We start from the raw sequence: 23,092 nt of genomic DNA on the forward strand, positions 1-23,092 counted from the left end.
ACCCTCCCCCTCTCTCTCCCCCTCCTCCCCCTCTCTCTCCCCCTCCTCCCCCCTCTCTCTCCCCCCATCGCTCTCTTGCCCTCCCTGCGCTCTCTCCCGCCCCCCCTGCACACTCTCCCTCCCCCCCACGCTCTCTCTCTCCCGCCCCCCCTGCGCTCTCCCCCCCTCTCTCTCCCCCTCCTCTCCCTCTCTCTCCCTGCATCGCTCTCTCGTCCTCCCTGCGCTCTCTCTCTCCTGCCCCCCTGCGCTCTCCCCCTCCCCCGCGCTCTCTCTCTCCCGCCCCCCCATGCGCTCACCCCCTCCCTCCCCCCGCGCTCTCTCTCCGGCCCCCCCTGCGCTCTCTCCCGCCCCCCTGTGCTCTACCCCTCCCCCCGTGCTCTCTTTCTCCCGCCCCCCTGCGCTCTCCCCCTCCCCCCCGCGCTCTCTCTCCCTCCCCCCCATGCTTTTTCCCTCCCCCCGCTCTCTCTCTCCCCCACCCTCCCCACTCTCTCTCCCCCTTCTTTCCCTCCTCTCCCCCATCCTCTCCCCCCTTCCCTCTCCTCCCCTCCCCTCTCCTCTCACCCCCCCTTCCCTCCCCTCTCACCCCCCCCTTCCCTCCCCTCTCTCCCCCGACCCTCCCCTCTCTCTCCCCCCTCCTTCCCCCCCCTTCCCTCCCCCTCTCCTCTCACCCCCCCTTCCCTCCCCTCTCACCCCCCCTTCCCTCCCCTCTCACCCCCCCTTTCCTCCCCTCTCACCCCCCTTCCCTCCCCTCTCTCCCGCGACCCTCCCCTCTCTCTCGCCCCTCCTTCCCTCCTCTCCCCCCCTTCCCTCCCCTCTAAACCCACCCCCTTCCCTCCCCTCTCACCCCCCTTCCCTCCCCTCTCACCCCCCTTCCCTCCCCTGTCACCCCCCTCTCACCCCCCCTTCCCTCCCTTCCCTCCCCTCTCAACCCCCCCCCCCACTCCGTTTGCCCCCCCTTCCCCACTCACTCCGTTTGCCCCCCCTTCCTCCCTCACTCCGTTTGCCCCCTTCCCCCTACTCCATTTGCCCCCCCTTTTCCCTTCTCCGTTTGCCCCCCCTTCCCCACCACTCCGTTTGCCCCCCCTTCCCCACCACTCCGTTTGCCCCCCCTTCCCCACCACTCCGTTTGCCCCACCACCACGTTTGCCCCACCACCACTCCGTTTGCCCCACCACCACCACTCCGTTTGCCCCACCACCACCACCACTCCGTTTGCCCCACCACCACCACCACTCCGTTTGCCCCACCACCACCACCACCACTCCATTTGCCCCACCACCACCACCACCACCACTCCATTTGCCCCACCACCACCACCACTCCGTTTTACCCCCCCACCCCATTCACATCTCTCCGTTTTCCGTTTCGTGTCCCCCCGTCTCGTGTCCCCTCCCGTTTCGTGTCCCCTCCCCCCGTTTCGTGTGTGTCCCCCGCATTTCGTGTGTGTCCCCCCTGTTTCGTGTCCCCCCCGTTTCGTGTCCCCCCGTTTCGTGTCCCCACCCCGTTTCGTGTCCCCCTCCTGTTTCGTATCCCCCCGTTTCGTGTCCCCCCCCATTTCGTCCCCCCCCCCGGTTCGTGTGTCCCCCCCGTTTCGTGTGTCCCCCCCTCCCCGTTTCGTGTCCCCCCCCTCCCTGTCAGAGGACAGCAACCAATGCAAGCTCCCAATGCTTGTATTGCATTGGTTTTGCCTTGCTGTCCTCTGATTGGATAAGTTTGGTCATGTGATCTGAAATCAGAGCTACAGATTCAAAATTTTGAAACTCCTGAATCTGAGCGGGCACGCGCAGGGGGCGGGGGGCGATCATGCAGGCCACACACATTGTTGCAATGTGTCTCATCGCGGCCAGCGTGAGCGCCCGCCCCAGCTCAGCGCCACCCTGGACGAGGCCTTACTCTAAAAGCTTAGACCTGATGTAGAACTTTGAGCCAGCTAGGTTTAAAGGATCAAAAGTGTACTTGTTTACTGCCACTTAGAATTAAGTATTTGCGTATGTGGTCTAGAACATGCAAATACAACAACAAATATGTTGATATTTACATTGATCCACTCAAAGTTACCACAAGCTGACATTTTTGGGGGGTGTTTTAATCACCTTGACCACAGTGCATTAGAAAACTAGAGGTAGTTTGCCTAATTGCAAGAAATTCTAAACCTACTACATACTGAGGCAACGTAGTAGGTTGCAAAATCTTTGTAGCGGAAAATATATTACACAGGGCGTTCAAAAGCTGACAGATCTCTTCTTCATGTGTAGAAAGTGTTCAAACAAATCACTGTTTCATTCAATCAAAAGTGGAATTCTATATTTGTTAAATAAAACGTACAGTAAAGCATATTTGAGGATTTAAACTAAAAAAGGTGGAGGTACACTGTACCCCTAAATACAAATGCACTTTAACCTTTTAACCTCTAATGCATTGCAGTTCTGCACTGCTTGATATTAAAGGGCTTGTCCTAAACTCAAATCAAGGTCCTTTGTCTAATCTTTGATAATACACACATACCTAATACTATCTCAGTATTTAGCCAGCTAATGGAGTAATAAAAACACAGTTGACCTGTAAATAAAATGTTCCTGTTAGGAAGAGTCCAATCCCTTTAGCTGGAAGTTAAGGGAAAAGGAAATGAAAGATAATTTTCAGTGGGAGACAGTAGGGCTCTGGAGTTAAGAGTATCAGATAATGGGATTAAGAAGGCCCTGTCCTTTCACCCTGGGTCAGACCACCCTGTTATAATCCCCTGGATTAGCTATCGCCACTCTTTGTGTCAGCCATTACACTCAACTGAATCCAGCAAAGCGTCTACGTTATGTGTCCTTTATTCACCCACTTTTTTAAATTTATTTTTTATTATTAATGATTATGTCCAGTTAGGGTGAAGATTGTCTCCTACTGTTATTTCATGGTTTGCCTGGCAGGAGTGCAAGGTGGGATCAGTACGTTCTAATTAGAGGATAACCAGTCGTCATTCTCTGCTTCAGTGCTCAACTATGAGGATCTTGAGTTGCTGAAGGGCAACATGCAGCTTGCAAGACCTCAGTGCACGTAACATTGGAGGGCTCTTTGGAGAAGAGATCAGCAATGCCCATCCAGAACATCAGGGTGGCCAATGAAGAGAGTGTGAACTCCCTGAAAGTAAGAGAGGAATGCATTGCTGTGGTGGAAGCACTCAACAAGGTAAACTGACCCAAATTCATTAGAAGCGCCCTCTGCACCCTTTATTTGGCCTAGTCAATTCTAAATACTAGCAGCAACAACAACAAACAGATGTAGTGTTGATACTGTACCAATAGCTTTAGAATATCAAATGCAGTGCTAGTTAAAGGAGGGTGATATAATGTCAATACAAGGTAACTGCTGCAGACATGAATGGAAACAGGGTTAGAGAGGGGAGTTCTTGCTCTGGACTGGTGACCTAAGCAATGTAGTGGGAGTGGGTTAGGCTGCTGGCTGTAATGTAAATGCAATAGGTGTAGGTAATAGGGACGCAGGCATATAACTGGGGAAAGACTAGAGCTGATCAAATGCAGCACACAATTCTGTTCACAGGTTAGATTTTTTTTGCAGTTGAGTCAAAATCTACATTTGTATTTTTAGTCTAATCTGTATTTAAGTCATTAGTAAAATATACAGAGTTCCCTCGGTTGTTGGGTGTGATTGATGGTAAAAATGTGTTGGGTTTTTTGGGGGGTTTTTTAAGCTGGTTTTATAGCATTCACCACTGAGCATGAATATGTTAGGTCATTTAGGCCTGTATTCAGTAATCTGTAAAGCCACTTCCCCGTGCTGGGAAAGATTGTATCCCCATTCATTTGAAAGGATCTGATGTATTCTCCAGCACAGGGGAGCAGTTTAACAGCATATTGACTAGATTACATATGAGGAGCTGTCACAAATTATATTTATCAGACATTATTTAATAGCACAATGTGTTAAGTGCTTTCGGTAATTAACCAATGTAGGACAGAAATGTAAAACCAGACATCTTCAAACCCTGGCATTTTGTGAACAGGGATTATTAGATGACTTTCTTTAATTCTGCATGTTGTGTAAAGTGTTCAAACACCAGATACCAGAGCAAATTCACTAAACAGCCGTACAGACCGTGCTGTTTAGCTCCATAAGACTGTTAGGGCTGTTATCACATTTATTAGCACTGTAAGACACATTATGGCTCCAGAAAGAGGCTTATGGTTAAAGCATTGTATGGCTTCTTAAATAATAAGCAGCTAATTAAGGAAGATGTTATGGTTATTAAGCAGTGGCAGATGAATGCCTATTCAATAGGTGGTTTGAACATGGAAAATACCCTTTCATCCACCTAGCAAAACTAACATAAACAAACTGTTGTGTTCTATAGTTTACACATGGGCGATTGCTTGTGTTATATTTAAAGATATTAATGAATTAATTTATTTATTTATAAAAATGTTTTACCAGGAAATAATACATTGAGAGTTAGTTACCTCTCGTTTTCAAGTGTGTCCTGTGCACAGAGTTATGGTGACAAAACATGGTTACATTAAATTAACAGGATTATACATTATATTTACAGACATTTCATGGACAGTTACAGATAATATACATTATGAACGTATGTAACAGTTACAGACAAGATTAAAATTGGAGACAGCTGAAGTCTTGAAAGAACTTGTATGAATAAAAGTGAAAAAAAATGTCAATAAAAATGCGGGGTTGTTGTATATTTCTAGAAAGAATGTATTGTATTACTTCACTTGGCTTTTAGATGACACATACTGTATGCACACATAATTATGTGTGTGTGTGTGTGTGTTTACATCAATATATTGAATTATATTAATATATTATATAGAATTATACATACTCACCCTCAGATACATATATAAAAACTATTCCAAATTTTATATATATATATATATATATATATTTATAGGCATTCGTGTTTTATTTTTATCTCTTCTCCTCTATTTGTGTGTGCATGGATGGGAAGGTGGTGTCTTGCTATAGGCTCTTAGCAGTCAATGTCGGGGGCTCGTCAGACAGCGTCCGCCTGCGTGATGAGTTGAGGCGGACTCGTGAGAGAGCGCAAGAGGTGGCGCTAAGTAACCGGAACAAGCTGACCACAGCCCTTCGGGACAAGCAGCTGTGCGTGGACAATCGTGCGGAGCTGGAGCGCCTGTGGGTGCAGTTCTCCTGTTGCCTGGAGCTCTTACACACCGACATGTGCAAGGTGTTCGAGCTGGGACTGGCCGTGCCTCTCTCGGTGACTCATCAGCCTGCCATCCAGACTGGAGCAACAGGTGAGCTGCAGTCTTATGCACCTACACCAACCACGTCATGGAATTAAACGGTGTGGTGGGGGGTAGTATTACAGTGTTCTTTGTCACAGGATTGGGAGTCTAATCACTACAGTCAATACCCGACTAGCACCCTCTCTATCCACCTTTAAGAACCATCTTAAGACACACTTGCTTAAAGAAGCATATGAGTAGCTCCGTGGCTAATACTAAACACGATACATAAAGGTTGGCCCCTTGCAGATGCACTTACCAGAAAACCCTCCTACTGTCTCTGTACGTTCTTCCTACCTATCAATTAGACTGTAAGCTCCTCGGAGCAGGGACTCCTCTTCCTTAATGTTACTTTCATGGCTGAAGAACTTATTCCCATGATCTGTTATTTATATTATTTGTTATTTATATGATTGTCACGTGTATTACTACTGTGAAGCGCTATGTACACTAATGGCGCAATATAAAGACATACAATACAATACTACAGCGCGATAGCCATTAGATAAAAGGCTGTTAACAATTGATCATGGCTATCGCAGGGGCTGTCAAACTTTTCCATAAAGCGGCCCACTTCGATGTTAATGATCATTTGGTGAACCGACACACTCGTTATTGTCCTCCCTCCCATATTGTACTGCATTGCTGAATATGTTGGTGCCATGCAAAAGAAATATAATAACTACAATACAACGTGTATTTAGCTCTGTTCATCAATATAATTAGTGAGATATACTGGCTATGCACTTCTTTAACCCAGGCTGTACTGAAAAGTTGTGTAATTCAGCAGGCATACGCTTATAGGTGTCCATGTTAAAATGGAAAAGAAGCAAACAGTGACACAGTGTGAGTGCTCATTGCCTGCCATTACCCAGAATCCCTGGCAGCAGTGGAAGCATTGCATGCTATGGCTATGGCCCCAGTACGTTCTACGCGCACAAACAAGTACCGCCACTCAATGGGGCTGGGCCCAGTATGTGCCTTCGCGCGCATTTGGCAGCCTCGCTTTACTACCAGTTTTTCAAAAGACAGCAAAATTGTGTTTAGAACTTGCGACAGAGGGGTGGCCACGACCCCACGGCGGTTCGGCCAATGAGGGCGAACCATCCACATGAGGAGCTGAGGGGAAGGTATGGGGAGGGGAGGAGGAGGGATGGGGCAGGTATGGGGAGGGATGGGGCAGGTATGAGGAGGGATGGGGAAGGTATGTGGAGGGGGTGGGGAAGGTATGAGGAGGGGGGAAAGGTATGAGGAGGGGGAGATATCAGGAGCTAGGGGAAGGTATGAGGAGCTGAGGGGAAGGTATGGGGAGGGGAGGAGGAGGGATGGGGCAGGTATGAGGAGGGATGGGGCAGGTATGAGGAGGGATGGGGAAGGTATGAGGAGGGGGAGGGGAAGGTATGAGGAGGGGGGGAAAGTTATGAGGAGGGGGAGATATCAGGAGCTAGGGGAAGGTATGAGGAGCTGAGGGGAAGGTATGGAGAAGGGAGAAGGAGGGATGGGGCAGGTATGAGGAGGGATGGGTCAGGTATGAGGAGGGATGGTGAAGGTATGAGGAGGGGAGATATAAGGGGGGGGAGAGGGTAGGTCTGAGGAAAGGATGGGGAGGGAGAGGTATGAGGAGAGGAGGTATATGGGGAGGAGAAGAGGGGGAAGTATGAGGGGGCAGGTATGAGGAGAGGAGGGGGAAGTATGAGGGGAGGCTGTGTGTGTTTGTCACTGTGTGTGTGTGTGTGTGTCACTGTGTGTGCACGTATGTTGGGGAGGGAGGTTGAGTGCGGGGAGGGGAGAAAAATACATGGGGGTGGGGGTGTAAGAGAGAGGGGGGGAAGGAATGGGTGAGAGGGGGGGAAGGAATGGGTGACTGGGGTGTGTGAGGTGGGGTGAGAGTGAGGTGTGTGAGAAGGGGGGGTTCTCGCAAGGGCGCCGAAACGTGGGTAGAGGGCCCCGGTGAAAACGTTCTTCCTGGGCCCCAGAAAAGCTGTCTGCGGCCCTGCATGGCAGTGATGTCACTGACTGCCACGAGGAGAGCAAGAGACCCTATTTTGCAAAGTGTAAGGTCAGGAAGGTCACATTTTTAAAAGTCTTAATTTTAATTAATGCCTAAAAAAAATTATTTAATTTTAATTTGTCAATTATTTATTTAATTTTAATTTGTTAATTATTTTAATTGGAATTAATGTCTTCATTATTTATATACACACAAACACACACTGCAGGGCCCACCTCCTATACACACCACGTGATGCCACATTGTCATGGCAACATGTCACCGCCTGACATCAGTGTCTCGTTGTCATGGCAACGGGGTGCGTCACGTGATGTAATTTGTTTTATAAATAATTTTTTATTGTGTCCCGGTTTTTCATTTTGAAAATCTGGTCACCCTACCCATTAGCTGTAATACTGTCTCACTTCATCAAGCAACACTTCTGCAGTGGCCTGAAGAAACGTCTGTGGCCCTGTTTTACAACCCAAGGCTACTCTATGCAGCAACTCCACAGCTATTTTATTTTTGTGTGTACATTGTCTTTATTTAACGTAAAGAACGAGATAAAAGGGAGTTACAGAAAGCAAAACGGGGAGGGTGAGATCAAAATATAGATCATAAAATGAGCGCGTATTTGTGAGAAAATCACACAAAAGGTTTTACATTGTGCCTAGCAATATTTAACAGGCTACTAAGGTCTGTAACGTTGAAAGGAAATGTCCCCATGTATCCCCAATAATTGCATATTTTAAATAACCAAACTAGGAACCAGAAAATGGTAGACAATGTTAATACCTTTTGTTCAAAGTTTGAAAAAGGCTTTGATGGAGAAATTGTATTCTGGTTTCTTTGTTTCCTCCACCCCAGTGATACCCGCCCCATCCTCCCTCCCTGATGACCATTTACAAGAGGGCGAGGGAAGTTAGCATACAGTAAGACAAACAAAGGAGCAAAAACACAACTCCCACAACATCATTTATATGGTTTACAAACATCTCCAAGACCTTTCAAAAATATTTCGAAATATTACACTATTCGGTAAGGCATCAGAAACTAAGATTTACCTTATTTATCATGTTACAGCCATTAGCTGATTTTGGTCCTAAGTTTTTGACCTTTAACCTTATAAGTGCTTTGGGTGACCCCACTACGTCATAGGGTCTGGCACTCCCAGGGGCCTGTGACACAGTGGCTACGTCATGCCCAACGAAAGTTTGTTTTCCAGGTTAGATCCCGCCCTGCGTTCCCATGGAGCGCAGGAGAGGATCTGCAGTGAAGGGACATGGCAGAGGGCTCCTCTTTTGTTTCCTGGTTAAGGGAAGCCGCACTCCCGTGACCGCTTTCAAGATACTGTCTTGAAAAATTTTCATCATTGATTTAAAAATAGTTATGACTAGCTGAGAGACCCGGCGCTGCCCGGGACCAAAACCTCCCGCTCCTTCCTCTTGCCACCCCCCCCCCCCCCCCCCATTCTCCTCGTCTCTCTCCGTCTCCCCCCAACCATGCGCAGCTGTGGTCCTTCCCCCCCTCTGCGCAGGTCCAGTCCTCCCCCCCCTGCGCTGCTCCAATCCTTCCCCCCGTGCGCAGCACACAGTGCCACACACACCGTGAGACACACAGTGCCACACACACAAACCCAGTGAGAGACACACACAGTGTCAGACACATACACACAGTGTCAGACACATACACACACACACACACACACAGTGCCTCACACACACACAGTCTCACACACACAGTGTCACCCACACACAGTGTCACACACACACACAGTGTCACACACACACACAGTGCCACACACAAACCCAGTGAGAGACACACACAATGTCAGACACATACACACAGTGTCATACACGCACACACACACACACACACACACACACAGTGTCAGACACACACACACACACACAGTGTCTCACACACACACACACACACAGTGTCTCACACACACAGTGTCACACACACACAGTGTCACACACACACACACACACACACACACACACACACACACACACACACACACACACACACACACAGTGTCACACACACACACACATACACACAGTGTCACACACACACACACACACACACACACACACATACACACAGTGTCACACACACACACCAACTGCAGTGAGGACCCGGCCGTTCCCCCAACCGGTGGACACCAGCCACCTCCATCCAATCTCCGCGCTCCCACCGGTCCAGAAGGCGCCTCATGTGCGGGCGCTTTGACCGGTGGGGGCGGAGCATGCAGCGCAGGCCGCCGAGCGCACGGCAACCCAGAACGGGCACGAGCTGGCGTCGGGAGGAGGCTGAAGTGCCTGATGAGCGAGAGCAGCCACAGGCTGGAGCCGCAGCGTGCGCGCAACGCCAGGCTGGAGCCGCAGCAACGCCCATGTGACAGGGGGGCACCGGGGAAAGGGGTGGAGGGCACCGGGGAAAGGGGTGGGGGGCAGGGTCCGAGGTGGACTGACACATGGGGCAGTAGGGGAGGGTGACACCCGGGCGGCATGGGGGTGCGCGGCAGGTGGAGGTGATACCCGGGGGCAGGGGGCCTCAGCGGGAGACAGGGACACAGAGTGTTGTGACCGGGGGGAGGGGGGTTGGTGGTGGGGGAGAGGTGAGGCCGGCGGCGGGTGGTAGTGGTGTGTTGATGGTCCTGCTAAGTGAGATTCCTAATCCAAGTGAGGGCAAGAGGTGCAATGTGAGGGGTGGGGTGAGGGGGGCGGGGGGGTGCGTCCATGGCCAATGACACAGGGGGAACACAGGGCCAATCACGCAGGGAGAAGACATTCACACACAACCATTATTTGAGACTTATAGATATAGATTGGGTAATTCTTTTACAGCCAACCAGCACCTAGTTTTAACCCCATGAAACATATTACTGTTCTGCTAGGTCCTGTGTAGAGCTTCATGTTTAAAATGTCCCCAAAAAAAACTTAGCGGTGAAATCATTAAATAATCTTTACATCAATTTTCAACTGGTATTCCCTTCATGGAGATGTTATTTATCAGGGGGTTCTTCAGGCTATGTTATGGGCTGTTCGCATTCCATTCTCACTTGTGATCATCAGCCTCATGCCAGTGGCTCTTCCAATGAGTGAAGCAGAAACCTTGGGCACTTGACTGAAACGATGGCTGGATTTGGTCATTTTGTCAATACTTTACAATACGTATTGTTAGCGTCTTAACTGATTAAAAAGAATAAAGTTTTTTTTTAGCATCAAGTGGTGTGTGTTAGATATGAACAAAGATTAGAGAGTTTTATGTATATATGTATGTCTTTATTTATATAGCGCCATTAGTGTACATAGCGCTTAGCAGTAGTAATACACGTGACAATCATATAAATAACAAATAATACAAATAACAGATCATGAGAATAAGTGCTTCAGTCATAAAAGTAACATTTCGGAAGAGGAGTCCCTGCTCCGAAGAGCTTACAATCTAATTGGTGGGGAGAACATACAGAGACAGTAGGAGGACATTCAGGTAAGTGTGTCTGCAGGGGGCCAAGCTTTATGTATCATGTATAGTATTAGCCACGGTGCTACTCATATGCTTCTGTCTTAAAGTGGGTCTTAAAGGTGGATAGAGAGAGTGCTAGTCAGGTATTGAGGGGAAGGGCATTCCAGAGGTGCGGGGTAGTCAGTGAGAAATGTTTAAGGCAGGAGAGAGGCTTTAGATACAAAGTGGGTAGGGAGAAGACATCCTTGAGCAGAACGCAAGAGTCAGGATGGTGCATAGCGAGAAATTAGGGCAGAGATTTAAGGAGGAGCAGAAGAGTGTAACGCTTTAAAAGTGAGGAGGAGAATTGAGTGTGAGGTACGAGATTTGATAGGAAGCCAGGAGAGTGATTTCAGCAGGGAAAACGCTAAGACAGATTTAGGAAAGAGTAGAGTGATTCTGGCAGCAGCGTTTAGGATAGATTGTAAGTGAGACAGGTTTGAGGTAGGAAGGCCGGACAGCAAGAGGTTACAGTAATCGAGACGGGAAAGAATGAGGGCCCGAGTCAAAGTTTTAGCAGTCGAATAGCAGAGGAAAGGCCGTATCTTTGTTATATTGCGGGGGGAAAGCAACAGGTTTTAGATACGTTTTGAATGTATGTGGCGAATGTGAGAGAGGAGTAAAGAGTGACCCCTAGGCAGCGTGCTTGGGCTACTGGGTGAATGATGGTACTTCCAACAGTAATGTGGAAGGAGGTAATAGGGCCAGGTTTGGGAGGAAGTATAAGGAGCTCTGTTTTTGCCATGTTAAATTTAAGTCGGCGGATGGCCATCCAGGATGATATCCCAGAGAGACATTCAGAAACTTTGGTCTGTACAGCAGGTGTAAGGTCAGGGGTTGAAAGGTAAATTTGTGTGTCGTCAGCATAGAAGTGATATTTAAACCCAAGAGATGTGATTAGGTCACCTAGAGAAAATTTGTACAGAGAAAAGAGAAGAGGTCCCAGGACAGAGCCCTGGGGTACCCCCACAGAGAGATTGATAGAGGAGGAGGAGGTGTTAGCAAAAGAGACACTGAAAGTATGATGGGAGAGGTAAGAGAAGATCCAGGATAGAGCTTTGTTACGAATACCAAGAGTATGGAGAATGTGAATGAGGAGAGGGTGTCCACGGTGTCAAATGCTGCAGAGAGGTCGAGTAGTATGAGCAGAGTGTAATGACCTCTGTCTTTGGCAGCATGGAGGTCATTAGTTATTTTAGTGAGGGCTGTTTCAGTGGAGTGAGCAGTGCAGAAGCCAGATTGTTGAGGGTCTAGGAGAGAATAGGTGTTGAGAAAATGTAGCAATCGAGACAATACAAGACGTTCAAGGGGTTTGGATGCAAAAGGCAGGAGGGAGACAGGTTGATTGTTAGAAAGACAGGTAGGGTCAAGCTTGCTGTTTTTGAGTAATGGTATATCTGTTGCATGCCTGAAGGAGGGTGGAAAGGTTCCAGAGTAGAGGGAGGAGTTAAAAATGTGTGTGAGCGTAGGGATTATAGTAGGAGCAAGAGGTTTTAGGAGATGGAAGGGAATGGGATCAAGAGGGCATGTTGTAGAGGGAGAAGAGGAGATCAGCAGTGACACATCCTCCTCCGAGACAGCGGAAAAAGGGTCAAGGAAGGCAGGAGGAGAGTTTGGAAGCGGTGTGGGATGGGAGGAAGAGACAGAGGGGATGTTCTCACATATGGATTTCACCTTTTCCTTAAAAAAGTCAGCAAAGTCCTGAGGTGAGATGGAGGAAGAAGAGGAGGCAGCCGAGGGTGGTCTGAGTAGAGAGTTGTTTGATAGGTGCCGGGTAAACCTTCAATGTGGCAAAATATACCAAGTCCATAAAGAAATGAGTGGATTTGGTGGTGGGGGGAGGGGAGTCTTGGGGGGAGTTTATTTATCGTATGTCCTAAAAATACTATCACTGTAGAGCAAGATGTTTGTAGTACTTGTTTTAAAAGAAGCTATTAACCCTTACTAATCGACATTTTTTTTTTAATAGGATTGGAACTGGAGGGTCCTGTAGAGCTGACTATTTTCAGCTCCGGGGACCCCCAGTCCCTGAGATACTGGTGAAGTTAACGGTATTCATTCCTAGTTTTTAAATAGGCTTTAAAGCTGCAGTTCAGTCAATATCCTGCATGTGTGGTTTTTTTTAATAAATCAGTTCTGTAGTAAGAAAAAATACTTTTAGCATTCTCTGTTTTTAAAAAAACAACTTTGAAAGACCAATTTTCTTGTATTCTTTTAACAGCCATTTGCTAAGGCACTGCCCCTTCATGTCCTGTCACACGCCCTGGCACACCCCTTTGTCAGCCCTGCCCTCCCTCTAGCAGATGTCAGTGCAGGAGTGTTCATGAATATTCATGAGCTTCCACTGACAGACAAGCAGATTATAAACAAATCCCTTCACTAATTATGTCAGGAATTTCGACCTATCAATACATGGAGAACGAATTGACCTGCAGCTATACAGTTCTTTAGGTAATTACAGATTGCACACATGAAACTATTGAAGTAAAAAAATAAATAAAATAAAAAAAAGACTGAACTGCAGCTTTAAATGGCCGTCCAATAGGAATCCACAACCAATGATGTTGCAATCTCCTGTTGGCCCAAAATGTTGTTTCAGCTGGAGATTAAAACCCAGTAACTTCACTGGTAAATATATAATGGGAATCGGTGGCTCCCCAGAGCTAGAAATAGTGGCATTTGGCTGAGAGGAGCCCATTTCCCACCCTGTAAAAAATATGAGAGTTTGAAGAACTGCTCTTTTAAATAAAATTGCATCTTCCTATATTATATATAGTATTTTTTTTTCCAGATTAATGTAATTGAATCATATAGATCAGTGTTTTTCATCCTTCTCTTTATAGGCAACCTCCATTTTAGGAACGACCAATAAATTAAAAACCAGTGGTGTCAAAAATGTAAGAATGGGGTGTTGGTTGGCTATATATGTAAGCACCAATAAAAGACTTATGATAGCTGGAAGAGGAAAAAATATCCAGTTGTACCAAATGTTTGAGGAAAACTCTAATGACCTCCCAGAGGATCCCAGGGAACACACGTAGAAAATCAGTGTGTAAAAGAAATGTTAGCAGACATCTTGCGGTTACAGGTGGAGTGGCATGTTTTACTTCCAGATTGGACATAAACGCTGTTGCAAAATAGAAAACACAGGTGAAGTACACTGAAGAGAATACTAATATCTACTTCTTTGTGACAGAATTCGTAAGGGATTTGAAACTTTGTTTCATAAAGCAATTGCAATGTTCATCCTTTCAGTGTGCTGTGACATGAAAGTCTTGAAAATGGAACCCTAGGGTAGGGGTGCACGAACTATTCCGTTTGTGCAGACGTGCCTGCTCTCCCCATCCACCCAGAGATTTCGCCCCCCCTCCCCCCAGTTTGCACACCCCTGCTCTAGGGGCCCGATGACCTGGTCTAGGATATTTGGTCCCAGCCGTTTTGCTGTAACCAAATCTCCGTCGGCGTTTAGCCGTCACTCGCCTTGCCACAGGGATCTCTCGCGGATGGCCACTTCGCCGCCAAGGTAAATCCCCGACCTCACCCCTTACCCCAAAACCCCCTAATCTTAAACCCTAATACTAACGCTTCCCCCTACCCTCCCTTGCCCTATTCCCCTCCCCTAAAAAGTTTAACCTCTTACCCGAAAACCCCTTACCCTAAAAATCTAACCCCTTACCATAAAATCCCTATCCTTAACCCCATGAACCAACATCTAAATTAGCCCTTAAATGAATTCACCTTGGTGAAGTGGCCAGCGTCTGAGTGTCCAGTGGTGGGACAGCTGCGGGGAAGAGGCCCTTTGGGGATGATCGCGGGCGAAGGTTTAGTCGCCGCTGTCTCGCCGATTCCCTGCAGGGCATATCATGCTAGAATTGCTCACCTTATAGGGGGAGATTGTGTTCAGAATGCGATCGGAATGAAGTCCAATTCAGCTCTGGGAGTGGGGCCTGTCCGCGACGTTATTAGTACACGGAGCAATCACATCGTTGACATTCAGAAGACCGTGACGCTGAGGTGTCACCAGTCTTCCAGCACTCAAAGGCATATTGGTCAGTTTCTAAAGTACGCGTTATCAAAAAAGTACCAAACCAATTAAGGAGTGGGAGTTGTATACCAACCAAATACATTTACCTACACTACACGTGGTAAGACAAATGATACCTGGATTTGGTATGGTATTTTAAAGTTAGTTTGTAAACATGGTCAGCTGAGACTTGGAAGAAGTTTTGATTTCCTTTGGCTGTTTTGTCTGATATCATTGTGTTTTCGCCATGAGTTTGCACAGGTAAAATACCCTTTCTCTCCTTCCCTTATCTTTATTGGCTCTCTGAGAAAGACAGGAATAGGGTCAAAGTGAAGAAAACATCGGAGAGATAATCACTGCCCTATTCAGAGGCCCATAAGAAAAGCTTCTTTTTTTATCCTAAATTTGTAAGAAACAAAAGCAGCCAACCCGTGGACATGCGAGGGACCCCGGGCAAGATTTTGCCCGCTGCTCGTGCACATACGCGGTCAGCAATGCCAGCTGCTCGTGCGCATGCGCAATCGTCGTTTGCCGACTTTGCATGCGCGATCGGAGCTTGCCAGTCATGCGTAGTCAACGGGCAGATCGGCAGATTCGAGTATTCAGTCGGCGACAAATATTGCCTCCCCAGAGAGCGGGTCCCCAAGAGCGTTGGCCCCTGGGCTATAGCTATGCCACTGCAGCCAACTCTTATATCCTTACCAGGCAGAGCTTGTTACAGTGCTCAGGGCTGTTATGTAGTGGTCGCGCGCGCTGCACTTATTATTGGCTGAGGTTAGTCAGTCTTTCTATAATGGGGCCGCGCGCGTGCACGGTAGTGAGCGTCCAGACAGCCGACAGGGGAGAAGATGGGGAAAAGAATGAATTTGCGCATGTATGTATGTATGTGTATGTATGTATGTATGTATGTATGTATGTGTATGTATGTATGTATGTATGTGTGTGTATGTATGTATGTGTGTGTATGTATGTATGTATGTGTATGTATGTATGTATGTATGTGTATGTATGTATGTATGTGTGTGTGTGTGTATGTATGTATGTATGTATGTGTATGTATGTATGTATGTGTGTGTGTGTGTATGTATGTCTGTGTGTGTATGTATGTATGTATGTGTGTGTGTGTATGTATGTATGTGTATGTATGTATGTATGTGTGTATGTATGTGTGTGTGTATTTATGTATGTATGTGTATGTATGTATGTGTATGTATGTATGTGTGTATGTATGTATGTATGTATGTATGTATGTATGTATGTGTGTATGTATGTATGTATGTATGTATGTGTGTGTATGTGTCAAAGTTAAATAAATAAAAATTATTTTTATTGTGCAACATTTTTTTATTTTTAAAATATTATTTAATTCATTTAATTCATTCACAATCTCTACACACACACACACACACACACACACACACACACACACACACACACACACACACACACACACACACACACACACACACACACACACACACACACAGTACCTTCACTCACAGAATACACACAAAAAGCATGCGTCACATGCACACCTACTATAGGACAAGCCTAAGGCTGAGTCCCCGCTGGCGCTGAGCGCGCTCATACTTGGAGAGCTCTCCAAGCATGAGCGCCGGGTGTCATGCATTTACGCACGCACGGGGGGGATATTGCGGGTAGTTGAGCGCGCTGGAAAGTTAGATTGTGTGCGGTGAGCTTGCATGTCCATGGTGGACTTGCCCTATTACATTTAACTAAAAGCAGCAAGCACCGCCCGCTCAGCGCCTGCGGGGACTCAGCCTAAGAGTTGCTGAGGTTTTCATAGTGTTATCTCACACGGTGTATTTATATCTAATCTGAATAATATATCTAATCTCACTTAACCTTTATAGTGACCCAGAGCACAAATGCACCTATCCTGTAAGAGGTCCTAATCCGCTTTAAAAATGTATCTGCATTAGCCGGTGTGCTCGCCAAGTCATTCAAAAAAGATTTGGTCTTAAGATCAGCAGGGTCCATATGGACTGGTTGTTGTTTTTTTTATTTTCAACCTGCGATTTCATTGAAATAATGGCAAAGTAATTGAACCAAGTGCATCCAGTTGTGCATTTTATGTTTCACTTCAGAAAACTTTGAAATATTAGTTGAAGCAGCCAACCACAACACAATATCACATTTTTATATCTCTTTTATATATATACCCAGTTTGATCTTTCATTTTTTCTTTCAATTATTTTGTTATATAACTACCATATGTAAAAAAAAAAATATATATATATATACAGTATATATATATATATATATATATATATATATATATACATATATATATATATATATATATATATATATACGTGTTCATCTGTGTATCCTAGTCCTGAACATCGGGTTACATTAACTGTTCAATTTTCTGTGCAGTTATTTACATTTGTCATTGAGGCATCCAGGACTGAGAGGTTGAATAGAGAGACGGAAGACATACAGACAAAGGCAAAAAGGGAACCTAAAAAGAAACAGCACAATATACAAGCTCAGACTGCGTGGCTGCGTACACTCAATTATAAACTTGCCCAATGGTCTGTTCCTCAACTTTAATACCCACCATAAAATTTGTTCATTTTTCATGTGTGGTTAAAACCTATCCCATCCTCACATTGCAGAGCCAGTATAACCAGCCTCACACTGATGAGACCCAAAAGGTTGAAACACCTGTCTGCGAGTGGTTTTACTGGCTATGCATTTCTTTAACTCCGGCTGTGCTGAAAAGCTGTGTAAGACGGCAGGCATAAGATTAAAATGGATTTGAAGCAAAAGGTGACAGTGTGCTCATTTCCCAGAATCCCTAGCTGCAGTGAAAGCATTGTATGCTAAGGCCTCGTTCAGGGTGCCAGAGGCAGGAGTTGGAGGGCGGGCGTTCGGGAGGGCGGGCGGCAGTCTGCTGGGCGATGTGTGTTCATCCTCCCCAGCAGACTTTTTCAGGAGTTGAGGAGGCGGGGAGGGGGCTACAGACCTGAGGTTAGGGATCGAAGTTGCAGTCTTGAAATCATTCTCAAGAATGATTTCATTGGCTGCCGAGGTCCCAGTGACGCTGCTGCAGTTTCAAAAAACGACTTGGGTTGTTTATTGAAACTGTAGCCAGCGTCAACTCCGTACTTCGGAGACAGGGCAGCTGCTACCCTGACAACCAGTATTCAATTTGAATACATTGTGTCCCACGGCAGCTCGCACGTAAGCACGCCCTCCCTCCGAAGCCTGCACCCTGAACGAGGCCTAAGAGATAATTGGGGAAAACAGGGTTGCAGACCTTTCTGGGACATGTGAGTGTGCTCACAAGTTATATTTTTATGTGCTTTCAACTGTAATAATAACTTGGTTTTATACGGGTTGTTCAGTTCCAGGGGACCACTGGTTAGTATACGCTAAAATATATTAATACTGTTGTGGATTGGATAGCTGCTTTAAGTCAATTTACCTTTCTGTCTATTTGAAGTGATTATGTTTAGAAGCACGTGCCACTTCTGTATACATTCCGCTTTGCTTTGAAACAACGTTTTAATTGGTTGCACAGATGTTGATGTAGAAAATATTCTTGGAAGGCATATGGAGGAAAAGTGTATCAAACATAAAAGTGCACATAAGGAAAATGAATCCCTGCCAAGGACAGTTTCCAATCAATGAATCATTTACAAATTCACACATTAATTCCATGTTAAATGTAGCTCACAATATCTAGTTGATATAACAACACACATACAATACACCAAAAATGACTCTGATTTGTTTTTTCTTTGGAACTGGTAGGATTATCATCATCATTTATTCTGCCGTTAGAATTAATCAAAAGAAAATCAGTGGTTTCAGTACAAAGGCAGGTCTTCACTCTTCTTGATTATAAAAACAAAACATCCTAAGTAGCAATAAAAGAATTTAGAGACGGTAATATAGCATTGGTAGGAGGGTTGGTGGGATATGGGAAAGCTACTGATATGAAGAGAGAATGCTTTTAAGACTGGGCTGTGGAGAGAGCCGGAGTAGGAGCGAGGCATGCAGCGCTTGGACAGTAAGCAGTTGCAAGAGACCGGAGATGAAATGCAGGTCAGATGGAGAGGCAGACAAGGTGTACAGTGCCTTAGAGCAGGGGAGTGCAATCTCCTCCCCCTGTGCCCCCTGCCTGCTTTCCTCCCCTGCTCACGCTCCCCTCCCCCTTGCCCCTTGCTTGGCTCCAGTGTCAAGTGACGCTGCGGGTCATGTGACGTCCCATTGCCATGGCAACACGATGTCACGTGACCTTGCTGCGTCATTTGACGTCAGGTTACCATGACGACGCGCCGCTGGAAGTCAAGGTAAGTTAGTTACAGAGGCCTCACGCGGTCCCACGGCATTTAATTTAAATTCTTTAGGGGAGAGCGCAGGTCCTTAGGACCTCTGTAATTGCCGCGCCCCCTCCCCCCCCCAGAAAATCTCACGCCCCACAATTTGTGCTTAGAGGACAGGATAAGAACCTGGAATGAAATAGTTATTCATACACATATGGGGAGCGTATCCTGAACAACATTACAGTTGTTTTGTAATCATTGCACAAATTATATATATATTTGGATATGTATCCTTATCGGCACAAAATTTCGCTTTTCGGTCCCCAACATGGCTCCTAAACTCTACCACAGTCGCCCCAAGTGTCCCACATCTCTTTTGTAATCGGTTACCAGCGGCGGATTTCCAAATTTGCCGCCACTAGGCACTTTCTTGTGTCTGCCGCCTCCTTGGTGCCGCCCTCCTGGTCCTTTGGATTATATGACGCCGTGACGTCACCAAACATGACATCATACGGCTGCACGTTGCCATGAAAATACGACGTCATTACATCATTTGACGTCGTAAAGTCACGTCGTCATGGCAACGAGATGCCATGTGACGTCACGGTGGGGGCGTCCACAGCGTCATTTGACGCCGGGATTCCAAAGGAGCAGGAGAGCGGCAGAAAGGAGGCGGGCGATACAGGCAAGTAGCTTCCCTTCAGGACAGAGAGACCCGACAGTGTGGCAAAATTATATGGGGGCGGAAATTTTTGCCGCCTTAGGTTACTCCTGTTCCTAACAAGCCTAATGGGAAATCTGACATTGTCTGTTACTGAGTTTTTTTGTTTTTTTTTAAATAAAGCACCTTTTACATTTGCAGGTGGCACTTCCGCTGTCGCCTCCAGGGCACTAAGCGTCCAGAACATGAACTACAATGATTCCCCAACGAACAAAGGAAATCTGGAGCACAAAGAACTGGAAGATGAAATTGTTAAAGTGGATAAGATGATCAATGACATGGAGATGAAGGTTAATGTTTTAAGATGGACTGTAGAGGCCAATGCGAGCATTAATGATGAGCTCGTTAACAACGAGGTCTCATCTGTGGCTTTGCTCTCCATGGAAGAAGGGGAAAGTCGGAACTGCTGCAATGGGCGAGAGTTTATTGTGTCTTGGGTTCTGTGTGGTTTGGCCCTTATAGCTGTTACGCTCTCTATCTGTGCTGTAAACATGGCATGATTTTTTTTTTATTGGGTTTAGTATTTCTAAATATTTTAATGAGTTGTGAAAGGCAGCTACACTGCATGCAAATGTCCCATTACACGTTTTTTTGAGCCAGGAGAATGAATGGCAGACTATTTAGGGGTTAATGCCTAATATACACACACAAACGCTATATATTATACACGTGGAAAAAAAATACATATTTATCCACACATAATCAAGAGGTTGCACTTCCGCTCCGCAGTTCAGTACCTCAAATTCTCACTGGTGTACTGGCCTCACATACACTGCAACAAACTCCAGGATGGACAGGGAACCCTCTGATGAAGTGACATTGAGGTCGCGAAACGCATAAGGGCCTCTGATGAAGTGACATTGAGGTCGCGAAATGCATAAGGGATTGTCCTTACGATGCTCCTACCAATCTTTCTTAATGTGCTGTTGACATTTTCTTAAAAGATTTAAATACAATATATGTTCCCTTCATCTTCGGCAGCTGTCCATGCTGACGTTTGATACATAGACACATATATTTTAAACCAAAAGAAGCAATCTCCCTCTGACCATTTTTTTTGGGGGGGGGCGGGGTTCTAAATGAGGGAATCTCCTCGCCTGTTGTCTCTGCAGATGTCTTAGGCCTCGGACATGGTCAGCGCCTAACCGTGCTGAGGCGCGCTTACGCTCGGCAGTGAGCCCCTGCAGCCGCAATGGGAGCGGCTTTAGCAGGGGCTCGCGCACGCTTCCGCAAGTGTGCGGAAGCGTAGGTCTTATGAAATTTTTAGTTTGAGCACTCACAGGAGGGCCGGTCACCAATGAGGGCGAATCAGCTCCATGACGTCACTGGCCCGCCCTCCGACGGCGCGCGAACCAAGGCCAGGGAAAGTGGAGGGGGTCTTATAAAGGGGACCAATTTCAACCAAAAATCAACAGACTTTAAGGAAGATTTTCAGCCAAAAACAGCCCTAACGGTCGCAGCAGCAGATATAGAATAAGAACCTCCTTGGTGTTGGAAAATACAGTTCTTAACTTGGGGACACCCTTGCTTCAAATGTTAAAATAAATACCAAATTTGAATTGCAGTTTGATGCATTAAATGACATTCACTTCCCTTTCATTGCACTGTGTGTAATCAAAATGGATGTTTTATTATCTTCAATACCAAATACAGCTATATTTGCTATAATTGCACCAAACTATTTTAACCGGATTATATATCAAGTTTTTTTTTTAATATAAACAATATAAGTATATCAAGTTATTTTACGTTTGTATTGACTGTTTTGGAGCATCGTGCGTCAACAACTCGTGGAATATCAATAGAGGGAATTGGAGAGGAGTTACTTAATGCTTATATTATGATAGGATGTATCCAGTTCTTCCTTTTTTTTCAGTTTGGGTTTTAAAAATCATGTCTCATTAGAGATGACAAGCGCCTCTGACCGATGATCTGCATCAAATGTAACACAATTAACAAAAAATACAACGTTTTCCCTGGCTCTAAAAGCACATTTTGGTGGGAGCTTTGTATATGGTCCTTTCAAAGGAGCACTTACCCCAGCTAGTTTTGTTAGCCCCCATTTTTTACAGGATAGGAGCCGGGGATCCCCCCGGAGCTATATGCTATTTGCAGCTACGGAGACCCTCGGTTCCCAAGATACACATGGGGAGAGTTGCCAGGTTTAAATCTCCCTCGGGGTCTAATCACCATTTTACTGATAGGACCAACTACTCTGCAGTGGAATATAAGTGAAAGGCAACCCTTCCCGTGCCATCCAACTGCACTGAAATACCATATTCTACCAAAAGGTATGAATGCTAGCAAAGTAAAAGCACTTCATATATATTTTGATGTAAAATGTATATTTATGACCAACAGGCATATTTTTTTATGAAGGTTAAAAACAATGCACCTCAACTAAGAAACCGTAAGCATTTCAATGTATTCTGCGTTCTCATGTTATCTATGCATTAAAAAGCTTGTAGTATTTACTTAGTAAAGTAAGAAGAGAAAATATATGTTAATAGGATTACGCTGACAAAAGTGTGCTATATAAAAGTTTGTTCTTCTGTGTCTGCTACAGCTGTAACACTTTAACGGGGAACCAAATAAAAATAAATAAACGTTTTACAAAAGTGTGGTACTATTTATTTCTCAAGTAAAAGTTCATTTACAATTTGTGAGAGCTCCCCTAAATGAGCAATTCATGCACTTTTAGAAAAAAAATATATTATTATGTATGTATTTATTTATATAGCGCCATTAATGTACATAGCGCTTCACAGCGGTAATACGTGACCACTTGGCGAATTGGCAGGCTAAGTGTGGCAAATTTAATATTGATCTAGTCTAGCTCTACCTTCCCCCTCCAAGAACTCTGTTCTGTGTCCTGCACAGCCTAGCTGTGCAGACCCCATGCGGAGAAGCACTCCGCCGTCAATCTGCCTCTCTCACGTTCACTGCGCAGCATCAGGAGGGGGTCGGGGTGGGGGGGGAGTTATGGAAGCCGATTGACCAGTTGCACAAGCGCTGTGGAGGGGAACCCAGGTATCATTCCATTTAAAAAACTTTCCCACTGCTGCCTCGTTCCCCCGACTGACCTATCTTCAGACTACCAGGTGAGTGCGCTGGTTCCCTCTGTCCTGTCTCCCCTCCTGGCTCGCTCTGCTAAACTGCCGCCCCCCTCCGCTCAGCAGATTTGCTGGTTCCCTCTGTCCTGTGTATAAATGTGTATGTGTTATATGTATATATATATATATATATATATACATATATATATATACATAT

The 23,092-nt window shown here is 45.9% G+C and overlaps 1 protein-coding gene across 1 annotated transcript; it reads left to right on the forward strand.

Moving 5' to 3' along the window:
- Positions 1-2,756: 2,756 nt before the first annotated feature.
- LOC142487024 (regulator of G-protein signaling 9-binding protein B-like) lies at positions 2,757-22,440 on the forward strand. The gene is made up of 3 exons (XM_075585667.1): positions 2,757-3,177; positions 4,973-5,282; positions 19,964-22,440. The coding sequence occupies exons 1-3, from the start codon at positions 3,082-3,084 to the stop codon at positions 20,320-20,322; spliced, it is 765 nt and encodes a 254-aa protein (XP_075441782.1). The 5' UTR covers positions 2,757-3,081; the 3' UTR covers positions 20,323-22,440.
- Positions 22,441-23,092: the final 652 nt, after the last annotated feature.

This window comes from Ascaphus truei, chromosome 2 (genome assembly GCF_040206685.1).
Source record: "Ascaphus truei isolate aAscTru1 chromosome 2, aAscTru1.hap1, whole genome shotgun sequence".
In the NCBI taxonomy this organism is placed as follows: domain Eukaryota; kingdom Metazoa; phylum Chordata; class Amphibia; order Anura; family Ascaphidae; genus Ascaphus; species Ascaphus truei.

Coding starts and splice junctions, on each gene's coding strand:
- LOC142487024 (XM_075585667.1), top strand. CDS start 3,082: ATGCCCATCCAGAACATCAGGGTGGCCAATGAAGAGAGTGTGAACTCC. Junction 3,178..4,972: donor TGGTGGAAGCACTCAACAAG/GTAAACTGACCC, acceptor ATGGATGGGAAG/GTGGTGTCTTGCTATAGGCT. Junction 5,283..19,963: donor CATCCAGACTGGAGCAACAG/GTGAGCTGCAGT, acceptor TTACATTTGCAG/GTGGCACTTCCGCTGTCGCC.